Source organism: Parasteatoda tepidariorum, chromosome 8, assembly GCF_043381705.1.
Source record: "Parasteatoda tepidariorum isolate YZ-2023 chromosome 8, CAS_Ptep_4.0, whole genome shotgun sequence".
NCBI lineage: Eukaryota > Metazoa > Arthropoda > Arachnida > Araneae > Theridiidae > Parasteatoda > Parasteatoda tepidariorum.
In genome coordinates, this window is record NC_092211.1 from 1,476,135 (window position 1) to 1,500,828 (window position 24,694).

A 24,694-nucleotide genomic window follows, 5' to 3' on the forward strand; every position below is an offset into this window, starting at 1 on the left:
CTTTTAGAATCAGAAAACAGTCATCAAAATCTAGTATATGTTTGAAGAGCAACCTGTAAACCAGTTCGGAACTGCGTATTAAATAAATGTCACGGAATAAAAAAAAAAAATGATTCACAGAAAGTGATGTTGCATGACAGTGCAAGAGGTCAGCACACTTTCGATTGCAAATTTTCAAGGCTGTCAACCACGGGTCAATATTCCCGTGTAGTCAGGTAACTTTTTTCTTTTAATTATAAATTGAAGATTCATCTAAATTCTAACCCCTAAATGTGAAAAAACTAATCCGGAGTTTTTGGTGGATCTAGTTAGAGCTGGCCAGTCTGGTGGTGTGTGTGATAGTCATGAATGTTAACGTTAACATCATCGTCATCACATTGCTAGTAAGTAGTACTCCATTTTTTTTTAACTATTACACATGCAAATAGTTGTTCAATAATGCATTTAAAGCAAGACTAAATTACTTACTTTTTTTTTCATTGAAGCCACAGCTGGACGGTGCTCTTTGTAAATTGCAATGATATAAAAATTTGTTGTAAAAATAATGGTTCCATTGTTCAAATTACCTCTGCATTTTCTTATGTTAGCTGCTATTTCAGTTTAAATTACACGATTCTGATTTAAAATTAAATGTTTTGTGTCACTAATATATCAAGTTAGACAGGTATGTTTTGTTTTTCCAACAAAACATACCTGTCTAATTATAACGATGCTGTTTTTATGTTTTTGGAAAAAAAGAAAAAAAAAACTGATAGAATATCTTCTGGTCAAGCGACTTTAAAGGTTCTGAAATGCTCAATTAAAAAAACCAGATAAAGCTATTTAAGAAGCTACTACTGAATAATAATTTTTCGTAATGTTTAATGAAAACAGTAAATGATAAACCAATTAATATAAAATAAGCATTTAAAATTAAAATTTCGAATCAATAATGTGAATTAACTTCCAGCGCTGTTGTTAAAAAAATGTCCCTTGGATATAACATTAAAAGCGTTTTTATAACATAGCTGCCTTTTTTTTAAACTACTTCTCATGGAATTTTATTTTAGTTTCAATAGGAGGAAAACAATTGAAATGACCTTTGTAAGCCTTTGCTAAGCAAACAGCTATTTTTTGTTGACCTTTGTAAGAAATTACATTTCTTGCGCAATTTAGAACGTTATCTGAATAACACACCAGGTAGCGTTCTCATTGGAATTAGAAATCACATGATGCATAAATAACCGTAATAATAAACAAAGAATTTCCAAGTATCCTTGATTAACATCAGCGTATATAATAGTTATACAACGATATTATAGTTTATAATAATAGTTATTACAACAATATTAAAAATTAGCTTTTGCTAAATATTTAACGATTTCTTATATTAATCAAAAGTAGCCAATGTGAACCAATGACTTCCTCTGAAGATTTCTTCATAATGAATTCCGATTTATTCCAATTTATTATCTTCAATTCTATTCATTAATTGCAAGAAAATCAGAATCCACCGAATCAGCCCATCTCAACCGCAGCCTTCCCTGCGTTCTTGTTCCAGTGGTTTTAAAAAGTAATATCTTTTTTATTGTATATTCATCACTCATTCGAGTCACGTAGGATATCCAATTTATTCTATTTTTTTTATGTATTTAATAATATGAGGTTGTTTATATACCTTGTACAGTTCAAAGTCAAATCTCCTTTTCCACTTATTGTTTTCATTTACACCTCCAAGTACACTTTCCAAAATCTTTCTCTCAAATATTGCGTTACAATTTTCCTCCAGTTTTGTTTTCTCCAGCTTCAGAAGCATATGTCAAGACAACCCTGACAAGATTTTTGTAAATTAAGAGCTTTGTTTTTCTAGAAAGAAACATAGATTTAATAAATCTTCGCAGCTCATAGATTCTCTGTTATCAGTAGTAATAATTGATCCTAAGTAAGTAAAACTCCTCACAATTTCAAATTCAATGCAAGATAGGTGATTGGGATTCTGTTTCTTGAGAATAACATGTATTTTGTTTTCTTTACATTTATGATTACGCCAATTTGTCTTGCAGCCACCTTAAGGGCAAGTAATGCATCTTTCAGAGCAGGAAGGGAACGAACAACAGTAAATGCAAGTAGTTGTTCTAATCTAGTAAAAATATTACCACTGGTTTTGATATTTGAAGCACGAATAACTCTCTCAAGTGCAATATTAAAAAGAAGTCAGTAGAGAGAATCTCAGAATTTTAATCCTACACTTTTGTGTCTTTCAATGTAAGTTGCGCCAGTTTAATTTTGAAGGTATTTTAAAATCCTTCATTGTTTCAAGAAGATAATTTCTACCGATACTATCAAAAGCAGCCTTGAAATAAATAAAACGATAATGTCTTGCTTCCATTAGTACGTGATCAATTTGATAGCATAAGTGCCATCTGAGACACGCCAAAGTAACATTATGAACATTTTTATGTCGAAAGGATGTGCTGTTCGTCCATTATCATTGGTCGTATCATGTAAACCAAATCCTCCAATTGCAAATTTAAACTCCCTTTCTCTACCTTCTTAAGTATTTATATCACCCAAAATAATTTTTGTATCATATTTTGGACAACTGAAGTAAATTTTGTCTAAATTTTCAAAGAAAATTTCGTTTTGTTTCTTTGTTTTATCTTCAGTTGGTACATAAGACCAGATAATATTGAAATTAAAGAACTTTTCCTTAATTCAGACCTTACACAGTTTAGGAGAGACTGCTTCAAAATCCAAAATCAGGTGTTGTATTCTTTTACTTACGATAAAGCCAGTGCCTTCAATATGTTTTTTAGGATGACAACTGTAAAAAAAAACAGTATGATTCCTTTTTGTTCCATGGTAAGTAGTGATAAATAGTTTAAAATTAAGAATAGTAAGAGCTTATATTACACCAAACGGAAAACAGTTACGTATGAAATTGTTTTATTACTAATTGTTCTTCTTTTCAGTACTTTAGCAGTTTAAAATTAAATAACATCATCGCTCTACATATAAAACCTTGTTTTGAGTTCTGTTTAAAAAATTTCTGCTTTAGTTTGTTATAACTGAGGATTTCTGTTTATAAGAGTGGCAACAAAGTGTATCCCTAGCAGTAAATAACTTGGGCCCTCATTGGGCCAATATTCATGAATCTTGGCTCCGTAAGGGTTCAAAGATTTCATATTAGAAAAAACTTTATTTTTCCGATATTGGCCCCATGTAGAATTTTCCGATCTTCCTGATATTTTACAGCCACTTAACAACCAATTTCGGTCCTATACAGAATTGTCAGATCCACCCGATATTTTATATCCATTATTTAGCCAATGTAGGTTTTATATTGGCCAATGTAGGCCCTATATAGGCCATTCTAGGACCTATGTTAAAAAAATCTAGAGATCCCAATATTGGTCCCTCGGTACATGTCCCTATAGGATCCATATCGAGGTAATTTTGAACCCAACTGGCCAAGGAAAAATTGTTGCTAGAGATTTTTCATTTCTGTTTTAATAAACCTGATTTAAAGTTATCACTGAGGATATTTCACATCCACACTGTGGTCGGTGCAAGCCTGATGATCGACCAGCCATCGGTGAGATTCGCACACGGTTCACCTCATTGGAAGGTGAACGCTATATCCCCTGAAATGTATTTTTCGATAAATTGCTAATCTTTTTATCATAGTTTTTTAATAAAGTATGATTATTTGATAATTATAATTAACGATCACGCATAATTGTACATACCATCATCTTCCAACTAATGCGAAATTTTCATAATTTCGTAACATTTATATTCGGCAGCGATAAAAATAATTTGTTCAACCCATCTAACCACTCCACCATAAAAATAAGTTATCCACTACATAGAGCAATCGGAAACGTGTAATAGCTCCACTCTAACTCTCGGACTTGCTTATGCTGCTACGGAACTGGACCGGCTGACCATAAACAATTGAAATAAATGTTTGAAAATGAAGAGTTTTTATTCATGCCCATGGTAATAACATACATTTTAACACTAAACATTCGTAATTTTCCGGAAAAATAAGCAGGGTGCTCCGTAAGTACCGCCTTTTACATCTATTTTTAGAATCCCAGTCAAGAAAGAAGTTCAAAAAAATTTGTCTCATAATATTATGAAGATGAATGTTCAAGCGAAGAATTAACAAAAACATCTCAGAAAACAATCGAAATAAGCGAGATTGTTAGCAGGAAAATATCAAAACCAGTTTCATTGTCTGATCATTTTTGATTATCACCTTCCAATCTTCCCAAATCTGTCGCATAGATTTTCGCGATTTCGGTGAGGTCTTCCTCAGCAGCGATTCGTCTTTTTAATTCGGATTAAGATCCGTAATGAGCATTTCTATTACGTCACTTCTTATAAGGGATTCAAAATATATATTAAACGTAGTCCCAGTATATTGCATATTTTTTTTAAAGCACTTATTTTACCATTTTTAGGTAATCATTAATCTAGTCGACAGCGGAAGCACTGGATCAAAATTTGGTTATAAGTCAGGAATCAAAGATTTTATATCAGAAAAAACTAGAGGTACGTAAATCTAATCTATTTATATTTAAGCATTAACACTCTAGAATTATGTAAGATGCTCAGTAATAACCATTCTTTTTATATATTCATAGAATCCTTGGCATAAAAATAGCAAGCACATTCATATTAAAGGGGGGATAAACGAAATCGCTATCGAAATCTGATGAATCATTACTGAGAAAGACATGACTGATTCTTGGAGGAAGCAGAGAAGAAATTAATGTTGGTTATTAGAAAGCTCCAAGCATGATCAGGCAATCAAACTGTTTTTGATTTTCTCATTCGAAAGATTTCGATATCGTTTTTGTTTTCCTCCCAATTAAATGATAATTTGTTATCTATATGTATACTTTTTGACTTTATTAGAAAAAAAAAAATTCTAAAAACATATATTAAAGAGGGTTATGTATTTTGTGATTTTTCAATTGTTAGAATTTAAAGTGAGTAACTTTCCTAGCTTTACTAAAATTTTTGCTTAGCTTTATTGTAATTTAAATGCAAATAGGAATAATTTTTAGAATAATATTAAAATTTCTCCAATTTCTAAAAAAAATAAATTAACTAGCTGTTAATTGATCAAAATAGGCATAATTTTTTACTTATACTATCTAATATTATCACATTATTAAATTCTTTAAACAATGAAAAAATTTAAACTTTGAGATTTTTAACTTTATGTTGAACATTACTATATTAGTAATTAAGATATTAATAAATTATTAAAAATTTTTGTAACCAGTTTGTTATTTACATATTTTCCTAATAAATACAGAGGTTTTGATTACAACTATATTATCTTTTAATCGGCAATATTTTGAAAAAATTGGACGACTTTCATATATATTTACTTAGTAATAAATACGTGTTTCATCCAAGCAGTTTCACCTCATACACAGGGTGTTCTGTAAAGACCGCCCTTACTGTGCATTTTTCCAGAATGAAAACAATAAAACATGCACATTGAGGTCGCACATTCATACTTAACTGAGGAAAAAATAAAAACGCTTTTGAAATATGTATATATGAGATGTAAGTGAATGAGTATTTTCTTTTCTTCCTGACGTCGAAAAAAAACTTTTTTAAGTAAGAAATCAGGGAAATAAGCAAATCTTAATGAATGGATGACATGAATGAATGAAATCTTAATTAATCTCATGAAATGCTTTAAAATTTCAAATTAATTAGAGGAACTTAAAATACAGCGCGTAATCAATCGCTGTATTTTAAGTTCCTGAATAAAAAGTGTAAGATTTTGATTTATTTTGTGAATTTGCTCATTAGAGATATCCGGATATTCCATATAAGGTTAATCAAACTTTTTATTTATTCTGTCCCTGATATTATGAATTATCCTCGAATTAGCAAGTAATATTTCGATATAATAATATAGCGAATAATCTATGAATTCTTTAAATTGGGGTCTGACTTACCGAATGAATTCTAGAAATTCTCTAAAAATTGAGACACAGTATCAAGAAGTATGACATGACACATTTTGATCAAAATTAAAACATTTAAAATCAGCAGATTAAATAATTTTATGCAATTAGTTTTCATATTTTTCCTCAAAATAAGTACAGATCTAACCATTACTGCTGCTATGGTCACAAATACCATTAAAAAATAAATTTTAAAATATGATCTGTAACAAGTGTTTTGATTCTGAACTGCTAGTATATGTTTATGCAATAAAAAGGGTGATGGGAGGAGGGGCACAGTATGTATTTCTTAATTATTATCTTTATTGCATATTAGTTTCCTTGATGTGCCGGTCAAGTGATATTCAAGTGAATTTGAATTTCTCCTACCCTTTCCGAGGATTGGTGCATGCAGGGAAAAAAGACAGCGGTTGCAGTTTCCGGGGTGACGGAAAGCTTTCCTACTCACTTAATGTTCCTCATGCTTCTTGTGGCACCATTCATGTAGTAAGTAATTATACATCACAAGTAAACTGATTTGCTGTATTAATCCTCCAAACATTGAGTACCTAAATAAAATAATACTGCCCTGCACTGCATTCCCATTGAACAGCTGCAGCTAAAAGTCCTGAAAACTCTGCTGAGGGGGTTAAGAATCCTTTTAAAAATTCCAAAATTGATTAAATTAATTCTACCTTCAATTATACATAGTAAAACCTAATAGTATATTGTAAATTGTAACAAATAGTAAATAAACAAAGGATATTTCATTCTACTTTAAAATGTAAGAGTTTGACATAAATAAGTAACACATTATCAAAAATAAATAAAACAACTGCGCCAGAATTTTTTTTCCTGTTTACAAAATCCCAAAATAGAGTTTTAATTAGTGTCTTTGTTCTCTGTTGTAACAAGTGAATCATTTTGGGTGTATGTCCTGCCACACAAGGGGGATTAAAATTTTTAAAAATACGACTTATATATATATATATATATAGATATATAAATTGTATTTTTAAAAATTTTAATTCCCCTTGTGTGGCAGGACATATAAATTAAATAGTTCCAGCAAATTACTTAGTGTTGCAAGCACTATGAATGAATTTTACGAAGGTAATCAGGTTTACAATTACACCAAGTGAAGCAAATTATCCACAAAGTAAAAAGTTAAGTTTTTAAAATGAATAGTCAAATGTGAGTTTTATCAGGAAGGTATATGCATCTATTTACAGGAAGGTAGCAGTACAAAATGAGTAACATTCAAAGAAAAAATTAATGATGGACTTTTCCATAAAAGGGGCTCCCAAATCTATGTCCATGGCCTTTGCTGATTTTTCCTATGTGTTCACTGCTGTACAGCCATGATGAAAATATTTCAGTTTCCAATAAAAATGCCCTGTAAATGTATAAGTTCTTAATAAAAATTCATCTCGAAAAAAAAAAAAGAAATTCTTAGTAAACACCATTGAAACAATACTCTAAAATTTGCTCTTAGGTATCAAATGATGCAGGACTCCAGCTCTAAAGCATCCTTTCGTTAAAGACAAAAATAATTTTATTTAGTTTTTACTTTTGTTTGTAGTTAATGATTTAATATATACAGTAGGGAACCGATTATCTGGAACGATCGGGATAACTGATTTTTCCGGTTTTCTGAATCGCTACAAAAAGCCGTTTTTTTTTTTTTTGTTAAACCCAACTAAAAAAAAGAAAAATATTTGGAAACAATCCTAAAAAGAAGAAAAAACGATGAAGTAATAAACTAATGATTCCAAAATGAAGGTAAGGTAAACATCTTTCAAAAAAGAAAGAAAAATCCTAAAATCTTATGAGGAAAAAAACTTTTTAAAAAAATGGCGGGAAAATGTATCGAATTTCGTTCCGGTTTTTAGGTTTTCTGATTTCCGGATAACGGGCTCTGTACTGTATATATATATATAATATATATATATATATATTGACGATTTAATGTACGGATTTTTATGATTTAATAAATGTATTAATAATAACAAAATTAAAAATATTCTGTTGCAGACACCACAAGACAGTTTTGCAAATACCCTCACAATACGTTACCACCCAGCATTGGAGTTGGAAGGAGATGAAATTAAGACTATTCTCTGTAAATACGGAACTGGAAGTATACAATTAGGATAAATATTATTAAAAATTATTATACATAAATTAAGACTTTTTTTCTTACAGTAGTGCTATTTTACCGTAAATTAAATGATCAAAAGTATAATAATGTTTTAATACACAATATAAATATTATTATAGTTTGCACAATTAGATAAAAATGTTGCGCACTAATTATATATGAAGATCAAGGCGGGGGTGAAGAAATGGCTGATGAAAGCTGATTCCGGGAAAATGAAATTTAAAAAAAAAAAAAAATTCAAGAATTATCAGAAGCAAGAATACAATACAAGTCATTCACAACTTGTTAACCATAATTTACAGAGCCCTAGGTAACAGATGTTCAGAAAATGATGTTACAGAGTTAGTGAACTGTAACTTATTTGTTTGCATTTCTAGTTTTTATCTGTTAATTATCATGTAACAAAATTAATGCAAACATTTTTTCGACGGTAAAATATAGTTTTTTGACTGATTACATGAAAATTTAACTGATTGAAAGAAAACTGATTTCTTACCAGGAGAGCAAACCTGCGTTGAGGTTGAAAGTTGAATCAATTTAAGCAGATATATTTTATTTTCAATATACTCTAAAAACAGCATAATACATTTAATAAAGAAGTCTAACTTTTATTTGCTTTATTTTTGAATAGAAATTTTGAGAAACAGATATCGCACATCTCTTTGTAAAGTTGAATTTTCAAACCTAAATTTTTTTTATAAAAATCAGGATGTAGATTTATACACCGGTAATCAAGTCGGATATTTGCTGATCATGAAATAGAGATGCAATAAGAACAATGAAATAGATATGAATAACTCTGTATAAGACTTATACAGAGTTATTCATATTTATTTCATTCAGAGTTATTCATTGTTATTCATATTATTCAGAGTTATTCATATAATCTATTACGAACTTTTCGAGAATTTAAATTTTGATGCTTATTTTTGCGAAATTTTTTTTTTTTTACCGAAAATCTCTTTTATGAACTATTTTAATAAAATTCAAATTTTTCCTAAAGTGTAATTTCATCAGAAATAAATTTCTAATATAAAACTAAAAAATTATTTAGAACATTTTATAAACAACTAACTTTAAGTTTTAAAAAGACAACAAGGATTGGTAAATATTATTACATTTTATATAAATATTTGAAAAATTTCTCTTTGAAAATATAAGATACCATCAATGTAATTCATTATAAGTAATACATTATTATTTACAATTCACTTTTTTTGGTAAAAGCGCTGATTACCGAATAAAAATTTTGATTCTTGAAAATTATTAATTACAGTTTTCTTTTAAAGAATTGTTTCTGTAGGTGTCGATAAATGGAATAAAATTTTAAATACACCTTTATGTGATTCTTGAAATAAGACTAACCTATCTGTAACATAAAATATAATTTAGCAACATTATGAACAATGCAACTGGTCAGATAATAATTAAAAACCTACAGATAAATTGAAATTCCTATTTTAGTTGAATTAATGTTTGCCTTAGTTTTTAAGTCTTCTAAAACCAATACATGTATTTTAAAAACTAGTTAGTACATATCTATTTTTTAACTAGCAAATTCTAATTAAAAACAACATGAAAACAAAGATCTACATGTCTTCTTTGTATTATTAGGTCTTTCCAGAACCTACTACCTGGAATCTTATGTAAGCAATTAAGACCAAATGAAGAAATCCAAAATGTATAACCTTTTGTACTTAAATAAAATAAAGAAGAAAACAGTTGTAAGACTCATAATTTTTAATTTTAAACATTTCTGGGAAGGTATCATCAACAACATTTACGAATCAAACAACATTTACAAATGCAACAAAAGGAATTTCAATGAGTTTTCAAGAATTCCAACTTTTGTGTACTATAAAATTAATCAATAACAACATTTCAGAATTTAAAAGTCATATGCATTTATTAATCGATCCAATAACGAATAAGAAAAAGTAAATATGTATAAAATGTTTTCAGAATTTGAATAGTATAAGTTTATCCTAAAAAAATACTAAATATTTTAACATACAAAAAGGTAAATGCATAAACACATACTCTAAATACTGTGGAAAAATCCCTAAAGCTAAAAAGTTATATTTGAATATTATTTTTTTATAATATTGTTTCAGAAATAAAACACAACTAAACATCTTAGGGGGATATAACATAGAATGTTCTGATATTAAGTTAAAAACATTCTGTCCTTAGATACATTTGTTTTCAGTTAAAATTTTTATTAAGAAAGACATATAAAAACATATGCATTATTTTCATTCATCTATCACAAAAAAGTGTATTGATTTCTTAATTAATTGAATAGTAAATAGTTATTTTTCAAAGTGATCTTTAATTTCTTTTTGTTATCTTTTATTGAGTGCATTATTATCACTTTAAATATTTTGGTAAAAAGAAACCTAATTATTTTAGCTTTATTCCTGAAAGAAGTATTCTTAGAGAGAAAAAAACTTATTGATTGTTACAGATCATATTATCTGAAATCAGACAGGAATAATTATAAGATTTATATCCATCAGGACGAAGATTATCGAATATCAACGTTATTATGCATAATAATTAAAATAATAAATACAGGGTTGATATACAATGAGAAAAAAATAAGAGTCAAAATTAAGAATACGAAAAAGAAAAAAAGCACCACAATTATCAATATTAAATATAATATGAACTAAAAATAATATGACTACAGGCATATATAATTAGAAATAATTAAAAGGTAAGTTATGTAAAACAATAGAAGTAATAAACACAAAATTAAAAATTTAGAGAAAGAAATAAAATTTACGTATCTCATTTAATTACATAACCTTCAAACTTTGTTTATGGCACTAAATAAATGCAATCTGGCAATTTAATAAAGTTAATAGGATCAATATGGTGAAAAAATTATATTTATTAAAAAATTTAATAATTTAGAACAAAGAATGAACATCTTAAATTTTAAAGGGTGCAAAATCTTTACTCTTACGGTCGTTATTGTACTACTACCAAAAAAAAAAAAAGAAAGAAGAATCACGAAATAGCACAAATAATCTGAAAACAAACTCATAAACCTGAAAAAATTCCCATATACTGAGAGACTCATATCAAAGATAATTCACAGTTTACCAGCGTTAAGGCATGGTGCAAAAATATTAAGTATTTCTTATTCAGTGAATTCAAACAATTTTTGTCTTATATTATATTACACTTTGACTCATAGGAGTGGACAGTCAATATCTTCATTCATTTCAACGTATACAGTTTTCAGTTGTGTAAACTCATTGATAGAAGCCAGTCCATTTTCTCTTCCGTATCCAGACATTTTGTATCCTCCAAATGGAACTTCAGGGGGAAATAAATTATAGTTATTGATCCACACAATGCCAGCTTGCAAATCAGAAGCAACTCGGTGTGCTCTCTGAATGTCCCTGAAATATATATAATTTTCATCGTCATTTTTTGAAAAATTCAAACATTTTTTTAGCAAAAATAATTCTAAAGTGTTGCGACTTTCACAGAAGATTGAAATTCCTTGATTGTTAGGTGTATAGTTAAATTCTGGTCAAGTGTGCACTGGGACAGCTAAATACCAAGCAAATAAGATATCATACCAAGATACCAAGCAAATAGCAAATAGATAAGATATTGCTCATTTAACATTACCCAGTGGTCACCTATGAATCTCAGTCACGGAGGCGAGCAACATTACACACGCCACAGATGCCTATTCATAGGGTTTTTCACATTCACACAACAGAGAACAACACACAGAGAGGAAAATATCCATGCTCTGAGAGGGATTCGAAAATGCAGCCACAGTCAGGCATACTGACCTCTTGGCCACCTGTCCGGTTGTGCTGGATGTTACTATATTTATAAAAATAAGAATTAAAACATAATTAAAACATAAGAAATAAAAAGATTTAGAAATTGTTCTTAACGAATCTTAATAGCAGTACAGAAAACAAATTTCTCTAATTTATGCGCATTTGCTATCTAGTCCATAAATATCAATATGCCCAGTGGTACAGAGTTCTGAGCCATACATTAATAAGTTGTTGGTCCCCCTTTTGTATCGATGGTAACCTGCAATTGTCTGGGGAGACTTTCTACCAGGTCTTGATAGTTGACCATAGGATTAGATTGTCAAGTGCCTATCATAGTTGAAGTGAGTGCTAAATGTGGAAGAGAAATTAATCCTTCCTTGAAATATAACTATAGAATTTAGAGAGCAGTCGCGATGGCTCAGGGGATAGAGTGTTTGCCTTTCAATGAGGTGAACCGGGTTCGAATCCCAGCGATGGATGGTCGATACGAATCTGCATGTAGGTTGCATTGACCACAGTGCTGATGTGAAGTATCCTCAGTGGTAGACAGATCATGGACTGGAGTCCTCTTGTTGTCAGGCTAATCGATATTTTTTTGTGGTTCCCCCCCATGTAATGCAAATGCAAGTTCCATTAAAAAGTCCTCCGTGAAGGCGAATTTTTTCCAATACTTTATCCAGGAGTTCCCTTGTCTTCTGGATTGGGTTCAAAATTACAAGGATACATGGTTGAACATTAGTAGTCGTAAACCCAAAAATTTGGTCGGCTGTCCAACGACAGTTATAAAATAAAATATAGAATTTAGAGAGCAACATTGTTCATTGTCTCGGATTTTAAGATTCTAACCAAAGGAATTAGAGGACCTAGGCTAAACCATGAAAAACACTGTCACACCATGACGATTTAGATACAGTGTTAATATCCATGCAAGTTACTTTTATTCCGATAGTTGACTGAATTGAACAACTGTAAAACCTATCCATGTACTTTTTTCACAGCTTCCCAATTAGAAATAGATTTCCCTTTGTTTTCATAACTGAGTACAAAACAAATATGGCACCACACAAACATAAATATTCATTATCATGTAAGCATAAAACATGTTACAAACAAAAGTAAACAAAAAAATAAATAATTTAGAAACTGCAACCCTATAGACATTTTTGCAACAGCATAAAATATTTTTATGGCAGAATGCCAGCAAAAAATCTGTAGAAAAATAAAAGAATGCAATATTTATAAAATAAACAGAGCACAAAATAGAACATTATAAGAGCCTGAAATACAGTAAGAAATTAAATAGGAACACTTTTCAGGGCTGAAAATAGGCTTATGAATCAAGATCTTCCTATGAATTTTTTAAGAAAACAAACATTGTAAAAATTTATAATAACACAGGGTAACAGAATTACAAGATATAACATAAGAATGTTAAAAACCGTTTGAAAAAAAAATTAACTTTACACATTTTGTGTTTTGTTGGCAATTGCTAGATTAAACCTCCAAACTTTTCCGAGTTGGACAAGATTTAAAACAAAATTTCTTTTAAATATTGAAATTTATTTAATAAGCAATAAAAAAACAGCAATGGGATTCAAATAATTTCAAAACAGGTTAACTTAAAGAAACTTTCAGGATATGTAAGGAAAATAAACAAAATATTTTATAATTTTGGAGTTAAAGAAATATTTAGTCTAAAAATATAACCAACATTTAAATAGTTTTAAAATTCATAATTCTAAAATTGCAAATTCATTACATATTTTTATTTTAAGAACTGGTATGATCATCCCCCCTGAATCTTATCACTGTATATAATACATATAAAGGAAAAAGACAAATCCTAGTATCTTTATTCGGAAATATTAAGAAGGGAGCACATTAAAATGTTTTAATACTTGAAAATATAAAAACTTTATTAGTTGCAAAAATTTTTGAAGGTGTTAAAAATCGACATGTATTAAGGACTCATAAATAGGCGCCAAATCTGAATGCTTTCTAGATATGAGCGAGGAAAACAAGAGAGAGATTTAATATAGAAATAAAATTGTAAACAAAATAAAGATAAATAAATTTTTAAAAAATAGATAAAATGCACTGGAAGCTTTTTATTAAGGGAGGATAATAAAATGTTTTTATACTTGAAAATATAAAAACTTTATTAGTTTCAAAAAAATTTTGAAGGTGTTAAAAATAGACATGTTTTAAGGACTCATAAATAGGCGCCAAATCTTAATGCTTTCTAGATATGAACGAGGAAAGCAAGAGAGAGATTTAAAATAGAAATAAAATTGCAAACATGATAAAGATAAATAAATTTTAAAAAAATAGATAAAATGCACTGAAGCTTTTATATTATCAAGCATACCTTTCTGCTCTAGTTTCTTGGGATTACTAATTTAAAATGAATTCATTTTCTTTATATAAAAAAAGAAGTAATAAAAATATACTAGCACGTAAAAAATAAACTAAAATCCAATTATTAAACTTGGTTTTTAATGGATGGATAAAGTTATCCGACAAATCATTGAGCAAAAGCAGTTATTTAAATTTAAAGTCTTCTTATATACCAAATAAAACCAGAAAGATTAAGATCAAAATTCAAATAAAACACAAGAAAGTTTAAATTTAGTAAAAACTATACTTAGTCATGACACCAGCAGCTAAGCCATATGGAGAGGCATTTGCTCTTCTAACTGCTTCTTCTTCACTTTCAAAAGATAGTACGGAGACCACAGGTCCAAATATTTCCTCCTTCACTGCAGTCATTTCGTCCTTACAACCAGTGAGGACACATGGTGAAATGTAAAATCCTTTCAGGTGTGCTTCTTTTGGCGTGATTCTTTCTCCACCACAAGCTACTATCGCTCCCTAAAGACAACAATAAAGTAAACATTTTCCTTTAACCTTGAGTTTAGACAGTTCATTAAAGTACAAGCAATATCTGTATTATTGCTTTTTTCCCTTTTTTTACAAAAAAGAAGAAAAAATAAAAGAAAGAAAAAAAAGAGCAAAGTTTTAATGTGAGCCATGGTGGCTCAGGGGATAGAGAGTTCGCCATCCAATGAGATGAACCGGGTTCGAATCAGAGCATTGGCTGGTTGGCACGACGTCAGCACCTGGCTTGCACCGACCACAGTGCCGATGTAAAATATCCTCAGTGGTAGACATATCATGGGTCAGAGTCCCCTTGCCGTCAGGGTAACCATGGGAGGTTTTGCTCACCATGTAGAGTAAATGCAAGTTGGCTCCATAGAAAAGTCCTCCAAGAAAGACCAATTTCTCCCACTACTTTATCCAGGAATTCCCTTGTCTTCTGGATTGGGTTCAAAATTATAAGGCAACGGAGTTGAACATTAGTAGTAGTAAATTCAAAAATTGAGTTGGCTATTCCAACGCAAGTAATAAAAAAAAGTTTCAATATAGTTATTTTAAATCTAAACAAAATAAAAATAAGAGTGTGAATTATTAGTATAGTATAACCTAAGCTTTAAAAAGTAAACAATATTAAAAATTCCTTTATTGCAAAAAAAAAAGCCTCAACTGGAACAATTTTAAAACAATATAGTCATTGAACTGTTAAAAACTAATATAAATTAGTTAACGCAAGAACAATAGTGAGTTTTCAGGGAATATGCAGCTAGTTTTTCAGCAAAATAACTTAATTTTTACGGGCAGATTTAAAAAAATACATCTGCATTTGGTAATGTAAGATACTTTAATTAAAAAAAAAAAGACTACATAAATTATGCTTGATGGAAATTAAAACATTTCAATTTAGAATTAATATTCAAAATAAGCAAAAAATTTTAAATTTGCTCAAGAATGCAACTTTTCTTTTAAATGCTAAAAAAACTCTATTCTATTTTTGTTTCATTACATTTTTTCAATTATGTACAATATATCTAAAATGAAAATGTGAAATATAACATTTTAAATAAAACGCTAATTATTAATTTTTCGAAGGAAACATGCATACTCTGTACCTCATTCTTAGCTGACTGAATGTAGTTTAATATTTTAATTCCATGATTTTCGTTGATAACAGCTCCAACTTTTGTGCTTTTATCATAAGGATTTCCAACTTTCAGTTCTTGAGTGGCAGACACTAATTCTTTAGTGAATTCATCCAGAATTGATTTATGAACAAAAACCCTTGTGCAGTTTGAACAAACCTAAACATAAAAAATATAAGTACGGAACATAACATTCATTAAATTTTGATAAAGATATTTACCTATCATTGAACTTTAATATCAATGGACTTTTAAATATCATGAAAACGGATACTTAAAAATCGAAATAATTTTTTTCAAGAAATAAATATATGATTGATTAACATGAAGTGAAACAGAAATTAATTAAATAATAACGATTAAATAACAGTATTATTAATTTGAACCTTTTTAATTTTATTAATTTTTAATTTGTGATTGATGAGTCTTTTATTTGAATGAAAATTTGTAAAATTGTGTTTTATTTTGTATTACATACAAAGTAAAATTTAACCATTATTTTAAATTTGCTCTAATTATTATTGATCTAAGATAATCATAAATTTTGGCAGTACTTATTATAAACCCAATTTTAGAAAAGAAACTCTCAGAAATAATTGCACTTTATAAAGCTTAAAATAATCAATGCACTTTGAATTTAGAATTTTTTTTAATATGAAAAGAACAAAAATTCTTATAATAATGGAATAACAATGTTTTTAATAGGGAAATGGAAAATCTCGAATGACTTTCTTAATAATAAAAGATAAGTTTTAGCAAACATTCTTACTCATTTTATATTGCATAGATTTAAACAAAAACATATTTTGAAAAAAAAATATGTTACTCTTTTTTTCAAGGGTTTGATATAAACTTATATAAAGGTCAATGACAAACCACTCTCACGCTATAAACATTGAAGGGTTAAAATTACTTCCAATAGTTATTATTTTTGTAACACACTATATTTGTGAACATATCAAGACTTAATTTCAAAACTTCAACAATTCAATTAAATTTTTTTACTAACCTCATTTCACCTTAAATCAAATTGTAAAAGTAAAATAATAATTTAAAATTGAACTAACAGCTCAAATGTTTAGGTATCCTCCACTGATTAAAAAAAAAGAACATATAAAACAAATAACTTACTTAAATATTTAATCTAAAGACATATGAACACTAACCTCACCTTGGGTAAAAAAATTTCCCAACAAAGTCGATTTCACAGCATTTTTAATGTTACAATCAGGGAAGACTAAAAGAGCCGATTTTCCTCCAAGCTCCATTGTCACTCTCTTCATGGTTTCTGCACATGACTTCACTATTTTTTGACCAGTCACAACACTTCCAGTAAATGTCAATTTAGCAATATCGGGATGATTACAGACTAACTCACCAGTTTCATAACCACCCTGTAGTTTAAAAAAATATTAATAACAAAGTTTTCTTCACTAATTGGTGTAGAATTTTTTTAGAATAAATGCAAAACAGTTAATTTTCAAAAACTTAATTTTTTTTAGCTTTAAAGGAGGTAAGCAGAACATACAGCTTATGAATGGTCAATGCAGTTCTTATATTGACCATTCAAGATATTTCTGATGCTAGTTAGGTAGTGTTTTACACTTAATTTTTAACTTTCAACCAAATTTTAATTTAAAAAAAACTTCAATTAATATAAAACATTTAATAGCTGTTTTTCAAGCTAATTTTAAAAAACTTTAAATAAAATACAGAAATTATAATTTAAATAGTGAAAAAGGTAGAGGTAATAATTCCACAAATCTTTTTGAGACAGAATTTTGATTAAGAAAATATTTTAAAGCAAAACATGTTTAAAATAAATGTAGCACAGATTTTATTTAAAAATTAAAGATGTAAGCAACTTACATTAAAAAAAAAGGAAAGAAAACTCTATACAGAGGAAGTAAGAAACCTAACATAATTTAACTTTATTAAAGAACATAAAATGTCTGAAAACTAAAATTTTTTTTTAAAAAATTCAAAAATCTAAAACTTTTGTCTTGTAACTTTTTAGATAAATTTATACTGTTCTTATGAAACTGAAGAAAATAAAGTTACTATTATTAAGTGATAAAAAAAGAAAATTTGTTCCAGATTTCGAAAACCTAAGTTTTTTTTCAGCAATAATTTTTTAAAAAAAGTTGAGCATCGAATGGAGTACCAAGAGGGTGGCAACATGTTGCAGACCAACTACACAAAAACTTTAAATCCTGGCAGTAGATTAATGACATTATTTTTATTTGATAAGTACTTAGCTTGCACTAAATTTTTTCTGATGAATAAAGGAATATTTAATAGGAAGAAATATTTAAAAAAAATTATTCTTGCATACATTAATCTAAAAATGAATTTGAAATATGAATTAAAATGTTTATGAGTATTAACAAAAAATAAATTTTTCATGAGTATTAACAAAAAATAAATTTTTCATGAGTATTAACAAAAAAACTATTTATGCATGCATTTAGATAAAAACATGGCTTGAAATTTTTAAGAGTATATATATATATATGGCTCCAAATCATTTCCAACTAATTTTATAAGGTTTTTACATCCCCTATATAGATAACATTAAACACTCGTTTTCAGAAGCATCTAAACATAAAGTTAGTTATTCTCATACCTCTGATAATACTGTGAGCCCCTAACTTTAAAGATTTGTTGAAATAATTCCTAAACCCTATTCCTACACAAAATATTTTTCAAAACAATCAAACCAAAAAGGTATTTTAAAAATTATTAAAATATAAAATCCATATAAATTGACACCACCTTTCACCCTTTTTTAATAGCTTATTTTGATCTTTTATTAGAATTTTGCAAGACTAAATAAATTTATGATTAGTTAATAAATTACTGGTTTTGGTTGGATCAGATTAGAATAAAATGCACAAGACATTCAACTGGCTGAAGTGCTTATAGAAAAGGAAATTAATTTACCTAAATTCATATTTATACAAAAGAACAACTATTACCTGCAGGATACTAATGGCTCCAACTGGCAAGCCAACTTCCGTTAAAATTTCAGCTAAAATGACAGACGTGATTGGTGTTAACTCAGATGGCTTGTATACAAATGTATTTCCACAAGCTAAAGCAGGAGCTGCTTTCCATGTCATAACTTGGAATGGATAATTCCATGCACCAATTCCTGCCACAACTCCCAGTGGCTCTCTTTGCACCACTGCAAAACTGTTATTGTTCAACTGGTGATGTGAACCTAAAAAGTAATTTTAACAGTTTAAAATATATCAGTATTTTTACATGAACTTTGAAACAAATAATTTAAAGCAAATTTTATAAATTACCACTAATAGTAGAAGCTATTCCACCAAAATAATCCAGTGTATCAGCACATCCAGATATATCAATCTTTGCTTCCCATAGTGGTTTTCCTGTATCTTCAACTTCATATTTTGCAATTTCATCTAATTTTTCCTGGAATTAAAACTAATAAATTAAACACACAGAAAACAAAAAACATTATATATAAGCAAGAGAATAATAAAATTAACTATACATTACAGAGTTCTACAACCTGTGGTTGGGTTGACTGGTTAATGTGAGGCCCTTTGTTATCCAACAAACTATTTATTGACAAAAATTACATAACTGAGATTTCATATACTACGTTGAAATTTTTAAAATGTTTTTAAAACTAACTTTAATAAACTTTAAAAAAGCACTGATTCTACAGGTCTAAAATATCAAAATGTAGGGCAACTAATTTTAGGTGTCAAATTTAAATAAACGAAATAATTTTTTCATTTTAGTAATACCTTTTTTAAAACTTCCTTTTATCAATGCATATTTTTCTTTAATCAAAGCATAAAATTGCTGTTTAAATATTAATAATGTAAATAACTTATATACATGTAAAAAAAAAAGAAGATTTTTACAGAAAAGGTATAACATCAGCTAGTTGAAATTTCTGATTCTGAAAAAGTCTAGATTACATAAATTTGGCAATTTAGTGAAAATGTTTGCGCACACGACAAGTATAGAATAATTAGAACATATATAATTTATACCTAGATAATTAATTCGTTATAAAACATGGTAAAGAATTAATTAGTAAAAGCTAATTCAGACTAAAACAAAGGTCAGCATTATTAAAGTTACTAAGATTATTAATTTTTTAAAAGAAAAGTCTAGATTTAGACTAAATTTGACAATTGGCGAAAAGACTAATTTTGAAAATTGAGAGAAAAGGTTTGCACACGTGGCAAGTACAGAATAATTAATACATACATAATTTAATCATAAGATAACTTTAGAAGGCACTTGGTTAATGGTAAATTTAAAATGCAAAAGAAATATTTATATTTAATAAAGATATGAATCCCTTGTGGCAGAATTTTTTTATCTCCGACAAAACTCTCTAGCACTGATATCATTCTAAAATATACTTTTAATAACAATAAAGGTATATGACACAAATTTAAAATAACAAAAGTGCAGTGCTTACAAAAAAAAAAAAAAAACTATATTTTTTTAAAAAATTAAGCATGTAATAATTTTTTATTCTATTATTATGGGCAATATTCTTGCATTTTGTTGGGGAGAGTAGAGAACACACAAATTATTTCCTTCTTCGCATTTTGTAAATAATCATCATTTAAAAAAAAAATTAAATATCTTGAAATCCGTAGTAATAATAGTCGAAAAGAAGATTGGCAACGAAATCACGTGAATCAGACTCCTCGAATGTGTGTTTTGTTTCGAGATTAGGTTGTTGTGATAAATAATATCATATAAAAAATATCGGATTTAAAAACTGTGGAGAAATCAATATCAATAACTGCCAACAATTCGATAAAATTATTGCCTTAAAAAGTAAATACTCAAACGACGATTCGAATTTTTCCATATTCATTGAAACATATCGGGATATTTAAAATCCATGTGAAAATCAATATCAGTAACTGCCGAAAATACAATTGAAACATTACATCAATTTACGATACTATTGGCGGAAATTGAGAGCATCAAAAAGTGATTATCTAAATGCATGATTCAAATATTACGTGTAAATTGTTCCAGAAAAGAAAAGTAAATTTTTTTTTGCTTTTCAAAAGAAAAGTCTTTTTGTAAGAACTCTAACATCTTCTGCTACAGGGTACGTATCCATTCTCAAAGATATTCTCCAAGGAGATATCAAGATGCCACTTCATGGTAAGAGCTCGTTCCTCGTCTAATACATTCAGGCAACAAAAACCTCTATATGAATGAATGAAGAGGAAAAAAGTTCTGTTGCTCTAACTTTTGCACCTGCATTGTTAATGGTCTCTGTTTATTAGTTTGTTGGTTGAGGGGAGCGATTATCCATGCGATTTAGTGATAAGGTAACAAAACCTTTCTGCTAACCGATCTCAACTTGAAGCTGACGTTGATAAAAATTAAAGTGCCGTAAAACTAGTGTAACAATAAAAATGAATAAAATACACTCATGAATATAACAATTATTAAATCCCTGGCTATATTACAACTTAATTATTATTAACAGTTGACTCAGAGTTCATTCTAGGCAGAAAAAAGAGCAGGGTGCAAAAGTTGAAAAAAAGGGCATTATTATTCTAAAAAGGCAATAATTTCTTTCTATGGGTCTTACACGCTCTATTAAAAAACATTGTCAATTTTTTTTTTTTTACTTTACTAAAAGTAGCAAAGCCATCATATTAATTACTAATTTTTATTAATAAATAAACATACATATATCAAGTTAATAAGCTAATCAGCTTAGTAATTTATTTAAAATGCAATGCATATATTAATAAAATAATAAATGTATGTTAAGTGTCTGCAGTTATAATTTAATAATTAAAATGATTAATAATAATTATGATTTGATGATAGTGTAGTAACTGCAAACTTTCAAAGACAAGTGCAACAAGGGGGTGTGATGGCTATTTTTCCTTTCCAATATAAATCTATGTATTGACAGCAATGACAAACTAAATAAAAAGAGTTGAAAATAACTAAAGTTAAAGAAATCCATTGAAGAGTTTGGGGAAAAAATAAAGAAGGGTGGAGGAAAGAAAGGGCAAAAAGGGTATGGAGTCTATTACATCAGGGCACTAATTTACTTCAGGGGCAACAGGGTGGATTCTTTTGACTAAAAGCACAGCAGGGTGCTGCGGCCTGTTTACCCTGCCTAGAATGAGCTCTGAGTTGACTGTATTACTCAACATATTAACAGGAGCAACTGACAAAAAACAGAAAATTAAAAAAAAAAAAAAAAGGTACATATTTTAACACAATCAAAAGAAAATGCATAGTTTTATTGTGATAGAAGTTAAATTGTAAGAAAAGGTTGAATTACTCTTATTTTTCTAGCAGCAGCAGATAAAACAAGGCCTCTTTCTCGAGGAGAAGTTTTAGACCATTTGCTGAAAGCACTTTTTGCACTTTTTACTGCATTATTTACATCTTCTTCACCAGTACACAATATATCAAACATCAGACTACCTAGAAAAAAAAAACGAAAAATTTAAATGTTTTTAAAATGTTGCTTAAATTTAAAGTAATTAATTCATTAAAAGTAATTAATTAATGAAAAGTAAATTTTTGCATTTAATAAACAACTAAAATGGGTGGGGTATCTGAACTGTTTTGTTTTCAAAGTAAATATTTGCCTCATATTGAGGATATCTCAGAAGTAATCAGGAAAGAGGTTTAACCGGTTCTATTACTTAATGAGCTCAGTTTTGTACATGTCTGAGGAAGGGAAAAACCTCATCACAAGTTTTTGTTTATATTCAAAGAAAAGATTAGGAAAGACAGGAAAAGATTATGATTAGATTTACATTTTGGATGTAAGCTTTTTTAACAGTTAACTTAGCAACATTATAAAATAAAAAGTTTAATAGTTGTCCGTTCCAATGACAGGGTAAACAATTCAAATATATGATGTAAAAATAAATAAATAATGCCTAGAAGCTCATACCTTTCATTAAACTATTGAACCCATAGTCTCCCGAGATTGGCAAGAATTTTTTAATGTACCTGTGAAAAACATTGAACTTTCAGGCCTATTATATTAAGTTTAATTTCTGAAAATTAAAACTATTCTTATTATATTTATTACTAAACAATAGTCTAGGTCATTTTTTTAAAGGTTTTTCAATTTTGTCTAGTTTCTGTATAATTTCTCCCAGCTGTCTGGAAAAAATAAGTTTCTTCAGGACAAAATGCTAATCCTGCTTTGATCTTTGTCACTTTAGGTACATTATTTTCTCTTAGCAATCTCAACACAAAAGTGAACTTGTTAGAAGATAATCTAAAACAATCAGCAATAATTATGGAGTAATATATTTTAGCATATGCTTAAAAAAAAAGAAGAAAAAAAAAAGGTATAATTCAGTATCATGGTTTTCAAAGTTGCCAAGACTTGGCGATTATTTTGGTGTTGATCATAATAAAGAAATATTTCCAAAAGAAATAAGTACCAGATGCCGGATTAATTTTTGGAATGCTACGGATGACAGCACGAGGTGAGATTCGTCGACCATTCAAATAGTTGAGAGGGGTCTCGATTAAGAGCTTAGAATCCATTGAAGAACGCCTTTGAAAAATGCTTCTTAGATTTCGTACAGCAAAACATAGGCTACTGTTCATCCTGCAAAAATAATAGTTATGATCTTATATTACATATCTACAGGTAGATACATGTAACAAAGTATTCATGAATATTATTTTTTCTTTAAACAATGAAAATTAAATAAATGACATAGCTGAATTGACTTGAACTGGCTAAATGGAAAAAAAAAAAAAAAATGATGAAAGATGATATACTTTTCTTCAGATTTTGAAAACTTTATCCATAGTCTTTAACAGCTTAACTGATTAAGAAGGATTACTAGAAAAGTGAATTTTACTAGATAAATAGTAAATGGATTAAGATCCCAACAGCAACATTCATTGTTTCATTTTTTAAAATAACATTTTGTTACCAAACAAGGTATATTAACAATTTGGAAATAATATAAAGTTAGTATGAAAAGCGTAAAAGCAAGTGACAGAAAAAGCAAAAAGGTAATTTATTTTTATCAAAAACTATAACATTCGAACCTTTATGTAGATCATTCAATTATTAAAAGAGATTTCTAAACGAAAACTATTTAATAAGAGTATATTTAAATACAACAGGTTAAGAAATATGCTCTAAATACATTGATTACTTCGATAACACTAAAATAATTTCACTGAAATCATTCCCTAAAAATTCGTTGAATAATTTCACTAACTATATTTAAAAACAGCTGATTAAAAATTACGCTCTCAGTTTCATGCTACTTTGATCAAACTAGAACAATTTAGTCTTTTAGTATTAAGAATGAACAAATCTTAATTACTTCATATAAAATTAAAATAGATTTCTATCGTCAGCGCATAAAAATTTTAAAAAGATACACGGGTATAGAATTAAAATCTAAGAAACTATTCTATTATTTAAAATATTAAAGATTTCAAAGAATGTTCTTTACAAGTAAAGTCAAAGAAATGCTATGTTGATATTTAAAATTATTCGTGAAAAGCTATAATCTACTTATTACCCATTATCATAATCTTATCTTCTCTTAAGATTCACTGATACTCAAATTCTTGTGAGATATCAGCATGCTTGTTTATTTACTCGTTATTTATTTTGTTTACAGTGAGGACTTAAAGTTGAAGTGATTATATAAATACTTTAAAATTTCATGCTAGAGTTTCTCCTGGATTTTCATTTCAATATTTTATTTC

The 24,694-nt window shown here is 28.4% G+C and overlaps 2 protein-coding genes across 4 annotated transcripts; one reads left to right on the plus strand and one right to left on the minus strand.

Moving 5' to 3' along the window:
* The first annotated feature begins 72 nt into the window (after positions 1 to 72).
* On the plus strand, positions 73 to 9,841 carry LOC107456013 (uncharacterized). Its single transcript, XM_016073779.3, has 6 exons — positions 73 to 215; positions 309 to 383; positions 4,449 to 4,539; positions 6,295 to 6,464; positions 7,992 to 8,097; positions 9,733 to 9,841. Exons 2-6 carry the CDS (start codon positions 345 to 347, stop codon positions 9,774 to 9,776), a joined length of 450 nt encoding a protein of 149 aa, XP_015929265.1. The 5' UTR covers positions 73 to 215; positions 309 to 344; the 3' UTR covers positions 9,777 to 9,841.
* LOC107456012 (4-trimethylaminobutyraldehyde dehydrogenase A) lies at positions 9,841 to 24,617 on the minus strand. 3 transcript variants are annotated; one of them, XM_043051182.2, is made up of 9 exons: positions 24,505 to 24,617; positions 23,398 to 23,567; positions 22,272 to 22,417; positions 19,258 to 19,387; positions 18,925 to 19,169; positions 17,113 to 17,340; positions 15,917 to 16,105; positions 14,575 to 14,801; positions 9,841 to 11,531 (listed from the first exon to the last, which is right to left on the minus strand). In XM_043051182.2, the coding sequence occupies exons 2-9, from the start codon at positions 23,564 to 23,566 to the stop codon at positions 11,318 to 11,320; spliced, it is 1,548 nt and encodes a 515-aa protein (XP_042907116.1). In that variant the 5' UTR covers position 23,567; positions 24,505 to 24,617; the 3' UTR covers positions 9,841 to 11,317. The 3 variants fall into 3 exon arrangements, with proteins under 3 accessions (XP_042907116.1, XP_042907117.1, XP_042907115.1); XM_043051183.2 differs by having other exon boundaries at positions 24,436 to 24,529; XM_043051181.2 differs by having other exon boundaries at positions 24,304 to 24,526.
* Positions 24,618 to 24,694: the final 77 nt, after the last annotated feature.